The sequence below is a fragment of the Diadema antillarum genome, unplaced genomic scaffold (genome assembly GCF_040938485.1).
Source record: "Diadema antillarum isolate AM-2024a unplaced genomic scaffold, OU_Dant_1.0 scf00000226, whole genome shotgun sequence".
Classification (NCBI taxonomy): Eukaryota; Metazoa; Echinodermata; class Echinoidea; order Diadematoida; family Diadematidae; genus Diadema; species Diadema antillarum.
Genome location: NW_027271115.1, coordinates 2,252,760 through 2,260,760, shown reverse-complemented (window position 1 = coordinate 2,260,760; position 8,001 = coordinate 2,252,760). Strand labels below are relative to the sequence as shown.

General features: G+C 47.0%; 1 protein-coding gene across 1 annotated transcript; it reads left to right on the top strand.

The window, feature by feature from the left end:
* The first annotated feature begins 1,196 nt into the window (after nt 1-1,196).
* LOC139724672 (uncharacterized) lies at nt 1,197-6,551 on the top strand. Its single transcript, XM_071635800.1, has one exon. It carries the CDS (start codon nt 1,197-1,199, stop codon nt 6,549-6,551), a length of 5,355 nt encoding a protein of 1,784 aa, XP_071491901.1.
* Nucleotides 6,552-8,001: the final 1,450 nt, after the last annotated feature.

The window sequence follows — 8,001 nt, the reverse complement described above, 5'->3', positions numbered from 1 at the left end:
GAGAGCCTGGGCGCATTTCACAATTTCACACGTAGAGGGCGTTGTATTTTTACTGCTTACAGTCACATGTCGTTGGAAATGACTTCTTGTCGTGCATCCAGCTGTATTTCTCGATAGTTTCAACAAGCCCAATGTCGTAAGTAGCCCAATGATGTAAATTACCAGAAATTTAAGTATTCCAGATCCGATATGCCAAAGCGCATTAAATGACAGTTATGCGTGAGTGAGAAATTTGTGTTGGAAAATTGGTTGATGCATATGAAGATTGCGTGGTTGGTGTATTGCATTGCATGCACGTTATGTGATAGCGGGCCGTTCGTTCCAACGGAGTAGGCATCGTAGACACACATGGATAAACTGTACAATTGTATATGTACTGTAATGAAACAAGTTGCAAATGAGTGTATGTACGGTAGCTTAGTTGTCAGGAGATTTATAGTGAGTGTTTTGGCCGTAGTTACAGTCATTGTTATAGATGAATAGTAAGAGAAGTTGTGCTTACAGTGCACAGTGAGTACGGTATAGTGATTAGATATGTAGGAGCCTTGTGTATGAAAGTAGGTCGCAGGGTCATTACAGTAGTCAGTCTCGTTACAGTTCAGATGTTCATACAGTTTATAGATACATAATAAGCAGCACAGTCATGTTGTGTAAGAAAAGGGTGATTTATTCATATACATAATTTGAGTCGCAAGAGACAGTGGTGTGCTCATGCAGGCAAACAATGATTGCTGATATACAGATGTGGGTATCTGTAGAGAGTGTACATGTGTATTATAAATCATATAGTGAAGGTACACATCAAGTATAAACATATGGGGGTATCTGAATACAATACATTGTACAGTCAGATGGTTATTAAGTGATGATTTACTGAGTTTAACAGTAATTGTTCTGTTGTACACTGTTCATGATACTCATTGAACCTTGTTTTCTTTTGTCATTAAATCAAGGTTGAACCGCTCGCTCTCTAGCCAGTCGGCTTGGGGTTTTGCCACTAGCAGCTTGTTGCTGCTTGATACCAATTGCAGGCGTGTACTAGTTTGCTGATGTGAACTACTCTGCGTGGTCGACTTGGTGTCAACATATTGGTGTCTGCTTTGAATGATTGGAGAAATGCAGTGCAGTTGAGGTGGATGTGACCATCTACCAGCTACACACAGTTCAACGACAGCTTGGAGTTGAAGTCATCCAAGATGAACGACATGGATGGTGGTGAGGAGAGGAGCCCGCAACCGTCAGGTGGTGGTGTCCAGCCTGATGACGTGCGTCCAGAGGACTCGGTGAGTCAGTGTGGCAGCAAGGCGAGCTCCACTTCGTCACGACTGAAAGCCATGGCCAAGAGAGCTGCGTTGGAGGCAGAAGCAGCTGCCCTGGAGGAGCAGCAGTTGCTGGAGTTGCAGGAACTCCAGTTGAAGCAGCGAAAGAGTCAACTGAAGTTGAGAACGGAACTTCGCATCGCAAAGGCGGAGGAGGACATATACCAGCAGGCTGAAGCGTCGAGTACGCCTGTTGAGTCTCCAGATGCGAAAGGAAGAGGCGATGACACATTGCCTTACCCAGTTGGTGGAGTAACAAGTTTGCCTGCTATTCAGATGCTGCAACAAGGTCAACAGCAGCTGGTTGATACCCTTCGGCTCCCACAAGTGCAGCTTATGAAGTTTGATGGAAACCCTTTGAGGTATTGGGAATTTTGGAAAGGTTTCGAAGTCAGCGTCGATCGTGTTAACGTAGACGACACGGAGAAATTGACACGCCTTCTTCATTATTGCATCGGTGAGCCAAGGAAGCTGCTTCAAGCGTGTGTTATCATGCCACCTGAGCAAGGATACCAGAAGGCCAAGCAGCTATTGAAGCAGAGGTTCGGCAACTCCGTTTCCATTGCTGATGCATGGATGAAGAGAATAACGGGAGGCGGAAGGATCTCCCCGCATGATGGAAAGGCCTTGACCGAATTAGCCGACGATATGACGGTCTGCTCTATGTCTATGAAGGCGATGGGGTTCGAGAGTGAGCTCTCGCCCCAGAGTGTGCTTCTTGCGATCGTCGGAAGACTTCCGAGTTTTATCAGAGGGCGATGGCTGACGAGAGTGGCTGCTATTCGGAGTCAGGATAGAGTGCCAAGATTCGACGATTTACTTGAGTTTGTAAGGGCTATGGCAGTGGAGCAGAACGATCCTGTCTATAGCAGAGGGAATCTTCCTGAGGAGAAGAGCCCACGCCAGGGTACGACAGTAAAGTCACAAAGGAGCTCCAGGCCAAAGGCATCATTTGCTGTGAGCAGCACATCGAAAGAGGCACTGTGTGTGCGATGCAGTGGCAGGCATCAGTTGCTTGAATGCCAGCAGTTTCAAGGACTGACTCCAAAGGAACGATTGGGCGTAGCGAGAAAGGAGCGGCTTTGCTTCAACTGTCTCAAACCAGGGCATATGGTGGGAAATTGTCAGTTGAAGAGAACATGCCAGATCGACGGATGTGGGAGGAAGCATGCCACGCTTCTTCATGTCCCAGCATCTCCTACGCGTGCGCAACCAGAGCCTTCTCAACAAGGAGTTGGGAGCTCAGAAGGTGAACCTGTCGAGGCGCAGAATGGGTATTCTGTCGCAACCGGTCATGCCACAGGGGCCGGCAGCCAAAAGGTTGTGTTGCCTATTGTTCCGGTTAGCGTTCAGGCCAAAGGAGGAACAGTGACTGTACAGACGTATGCCTTGTTGGACAGTGGTTCGACCAGCACCTTCTGTACAGAAGACCTTGTGATGCAGCTGGGGGTTACAGGCAAAAGACAGGTGCTGGCGATGTCTACTCTCGAGAAAGCACGCAGCCAAGTGGAGACCATGGTAACCAGTCTGGTGGTACAGAATCCAGACATGTCGCATGCCGTTGACTTGCCGACCGTCTATACAAGGAAGTCTCTGAACATCAGCACAGCAAACGTCGCAAGAGCTGAGGATATCGATTCATACAGACACCTCTCTGATTTGGATTTTCCTTGTGTGCATCCTGTCAATGTTGAGCTCCTCATCGGTCAAGATGTTCCGGAGGCGGTGATGCCGTTAGAGGTGCGCTCTGGTGGACCTGGGGAGCCGTATGCCACGAAGACGGCCCTTGGATGGGCACTTCAAGGTCCCTTGAAGACAGGAGAGAAGGGAGATGTGTGCGCACATTTCATTTCCAACACAGCTCTTGAAGAACAAGTAAAGAGGTTTTGGACTTTGGAATCTACCGAAAGCCTGTGCAGTAATGAGAAGGCCATGTCAGTCAATGACAAAAGGGTACTGAAGGTATGGAATGACACCGTTTCCATGAGTCATGGGCACTATGAGCTCCCCATTCCCTTCAAGGAGGAACCAGTTAAGTTACCTGACAACCGACATGTCGCCCTCTGCCGACTGGAGTCTCTGCGAAAGAAACTACAGAGTAATGTACAGCTGCACCAGAAGTATAGCTGTGAAGTAGCTGCCTTATTGGAGAAAGGCTATGCAGAAGAGGTGCGATATGAAGACGCCAACGCAAGAGGACCTGTTTGGTACTTGCCCCATCATGGAGTACTCAACCCCAACAAGCCTGACAAACTGAGAATTGTGTTTGACTGTGCCTCGAAGTGTCAAGGGAAGGCACTGAATGATGTAGTACATCAAGGCCCAGATATGACCAATAACCTTTTGGGTGTGTTGCTGAGGTTCCGGCAAGAACCAGTAGCTGTGATGGGAGACATAAAGGAGATGTTTCATCAAGTGAGAGTACCACCAGATGAACGAGACATGCTCAGGTTTCTTTGGTGGCCAGAAGGAAACTTGAGTGAGAGTCCCAGGACGTACCGGATGTGCGTTCATCTCTTCGGAGGAACATGGAGCCCGAGTTGTTGCAGCTATGCCTTGAGACACACAGCTGAGGAGTTCAAGGAGGAATTTTCTGTAGCTGCAGTACGGTCTGTCAAGCAGAATTTCTATGTGGATGATTGCCTGGTGTCAAGCAAGACTGAGGAAGAGGCAATACAACTAGTAAATGAGCTGACTCGCCTCTTAGAGAAAGGAGGATTCAGACTTATGAAATGGATCAGCAACCGCCCAGGTGTAATCCAGGCAGTGTCAGTAGAGCAGAGAGCCAAGACTGTTATTGGCTTAGATTTGGACCATGACGCCCTACCTGTGGAGAGAGCTCTTGGAGTTACGTGGGATACGGAGCATGACTGTTTCACGTATCAGATAACCCCACGTAGCAAACCATTGACGAGAAGAGGGATTCTGAGCGAAATTGCCTCCATCTATGATCCTTATGGATTTGCAGCTCCATTTGTGATGAATGCAAAGATGCTTCTTCAGGAACTGACTGCCTTGAAGTTGGGATTCGACGACCCAATACCAGCCGAGCATCGTGAAAGATGGCTGAAATGGAAGGAATGTCTGCCTGAAATGAGTAAGGTGAAAGTCAGCAGGTGTCTTAATCCAGCAGAACTGGAAGGAGTGACTGCCTATGAACTTCATCACTTCAGCGATGCCTCTGAAAGGGGGTATGGCGTTGTGTCGTATCTCCGCACAGCTGATAGCAGAGGAAACGTCCGCTGCAACATTGTCATGGCGAGATCAAGGTTGGCTCCCATGAAGAAGATGACAATTCCCAGGCTGGAGCTGATGGCAGCAACTCTTGCAGTCACCATAGATGCAATGATCAGAAGGGAGTTGGAGTTACCGCTGTCTGAATCAATCTTTTGGACTGACAGCACTATCGTATTGCATTACATTTGCAATGTGGACAAACGGTTTCGTACGTTCGTGGCAAACAGGATAGCTACGATACACGATGGTTCACAACCAAGACAGTGGAGACATGTTAGTACAGATCTCAACCCAGCTGATGATGTCTCTCGTGGGTTGAAACCAGATGGACTGTCTGACAGGTGGATTCAGGGACCCGAATTCCTGTGGAAACCAAAGGGTGAATGGCCAATTCACCAAGTGACCGGGAACTATGATGGTGAAAACGACCCAGAAGTGAAGAGCGAGGCAGTCTTTGCTACCCAAGCTGAGTCAGCAACAACGATTGATGAGTTACTCAGTAGATACTCTTCATGGACAAGAGTGAAGAAAGCTGTGGCGTATTTGAGGAGAGTTGGAAGCTTTCTACGACAGAAAGCAGGTCACGACGTCGCCTTTGACCCAGCTGACATGAGTAAGCCACTCTCAGTGAAGGAGATGGATGGAGCAGAGAAAGCCATCTTTCGTTTCATTCAAAGGAAGTGCTTCCGTGAGGAGTACAGGTGTTTGGTGAATGAGACAGATGGTAGGTCAAAGGTCATCAAGTCCAGCCGTCTGGCCCGCTTGGACCCTGAAGTGACAGAGTGTGGACTGTTACGTGTAGGTGGACGGCTGCAAGGGAGTACTGTTGCAACGAGGCTGAAACATCCAGTCATCCTCCCAAGGAAGCACAATGTTGTGAAGCTGCTGATTCGTCACTACCATGAGCGATGTGGTCACTCAGGAAGGGAACACATGATGTCACTGCTCAGAGAGCGGTGTTGGATCTTGGGTGCACGGGCAGCAGTTAGAGAAGTCTTGCGAGATTGCGTGACATGCAAAAGGCAAAGAGCCCAGCCCGGTGTCCAGAAGATGGGTAATCTACCGAGTGAAAGAGTCACGCCCAGCAAGCCGCCCTTCAACTTCGTAGGAGTGGACTGTTTTGGACCGTTTTATGTCAAGCAGGGCAGAAACCAGTTGAAGAGATATGGGTGCATTTTCACCTGCCTAGCTGTGCGGGCAGTGCATATTGAAGTGCTTCACTCCTTGGAGACAGACGCTTTCATCAATGGCCTGGAGAGGTTCATCGCACGCAGAGGTAGGCCAGAAGTGATCTGGTCTGATAACGGTACCAACTTTGTCGGCGCAGACAGGGAGCTGCGTGAAGGGATCCAGCAGTGGAATCAGCGATGCATCCATCAGTTTCTCCTGCAGAGGGAAATTGAGTGGAAGTTTAACCCACCATCGGCATCACACATGGGAGGATGTTGGGAACGCCAGATCCGGACAATTCGTAAGGTAATGAATGCCTTGCTAAAGCAGCAGAGCCTGTACGATGACAGCCTAGCTACACTGATGTGCAAAGTTGAGTCTATCATCAATGGTAGACCACTGACTGTGGTATCTACAGATAAAGCGGATCCTGAGGCCTTGACACCTAACCACCTCTTGTTGCTGAGACCTAACAACACACTGCCTCTTGGTGTGTTTGACGAGAAGGACATGTACTGCCGCAAACGTTGGAAGCAGGTGCAGTATATGGCAGACCTCTTCTGGCGGAGATGGATCAGGGAGTATCTGCCGACTTTACAGCTGAGACAGAAGTGGACCAGTGCATCCAGAAACATTGCAGTAGGTGACATCGTTCTGGTTGTGGAGGTCACACCGAGGAACAAGTGGCCTATGGGACGAGTAACGGAAACCCACGTCGGTGGAGATGGCCTGGTGCGGTCTGCAAACGTGAAGACATCAGGTGGAGTGATGACGCGACCTATAAGCAAGTTGTGTCTTCTGGAGTGTGTGGAAAAGTCGGTGTAGGAAGTTTTGGTTATTTTCTTACTACGTGCCGTATGAGTATCTGAGGTGCGAGCCAAGCGCCGCCTCAATGCTCAGTGGTACATGGTGATTTGGATCATCTGCAAGATGTCAAGTGTGTCATTACAGCGCGAATGATAGTGATGTACTTATTGAGATTGAATTTCCATGCGAAATAGTACAAAGAGGTGCGAGCCAAGCGCCGCCTCAGTGCCTTTAATCTTCAAGTGGGATTTCCTCAAAGTCACAGTTTGATTGACATCGTGGACAGAGCTTGCAAGCGAACAGTTTCCAGAGGTAGAGAGAACGCTGGACTGAAATGTTGGACATTGGTATTAACCGATGCGTGAAGCAACAAACTCTGAACAGCTCTGGAGAACATTTGAGAACGTTCGCATTATGTTTGTTGTTAAGTTGCAAGTTATTGTTATTTCATGAGTAAATATATATCCTGTATGATGTCTTCCTTTAAGTTAGAGTGGAGGGATGACTTGTAGCATTTGAGTTGGGGAAAACAACTTTATTTAATCTAGACACTTTATGACTCATCATTTCTGTATATATGAATCATAGCAAAGGAGAGAGAGTAAAGATATACCTTCCCCCTTTGATTATTTGGATCATATGTGGAGCTGGAACGTGTAAGGTCTGAAATTAAGACTAGCACTTCAGTTTAAAATGTGGGTGATTCAGGGTCTGAATTTGAGATTAGGTATATATAGGGTCTGGACAGCAAAGACTAGCATCGTCAGATGTGAGTCTGAAGTCAAGACTAAGTTTCGGTAATAATGAGGTTTTGGAGCAAGACTACTAGCATTGTAATAACTCTGGTAGTATAAGACCTTGTGGGGTCTGATTTAAGACTACAACAAGATATTTTGAGGTCTGATTTAAGACTACTGTGGTGATTACAACATGTAGTGGTATTCAAAGTGCATACTTTGATTGTTTTGCATTACTCAGTATATGGAGCATTGTGCATAATGTACAAGTATATAGTACCATTGATTCACAAGGGGTCATATTATCTTACAACAGGGAAGTTATTTCCAGAGCATATTGTTGGTCAGATATAGGGAAAGGAATATACTGTACGTGTAGCATCCAATTTAGTGTATGACTTTGAATCTGTATTAATCGCAGTGTGTACAACTGTATGAGTACAAGGTAGGGAATACAAGTGATTATTCCAGTTTGGTGTGACAGACGGAAAGAGGTTTCCTCTCAGAGAATAGTTCCTTTGTTTATATTTTGTGATCTGTTGTATGTTATACACGACTAGCATTTACAGGAATGTATAGAAATGCATCGTTTGATGCAGCTTGATATTTTGGATGTTATCTTCATTGTTAGACGCATCAGGTGTTGAAGGAAAAGCTCATGCTCATTTCATAAGATTGACGCATTTGTGCAGACGTGATTTGTTACGAAAGGTGTCAAGTTCGAAGAGTAT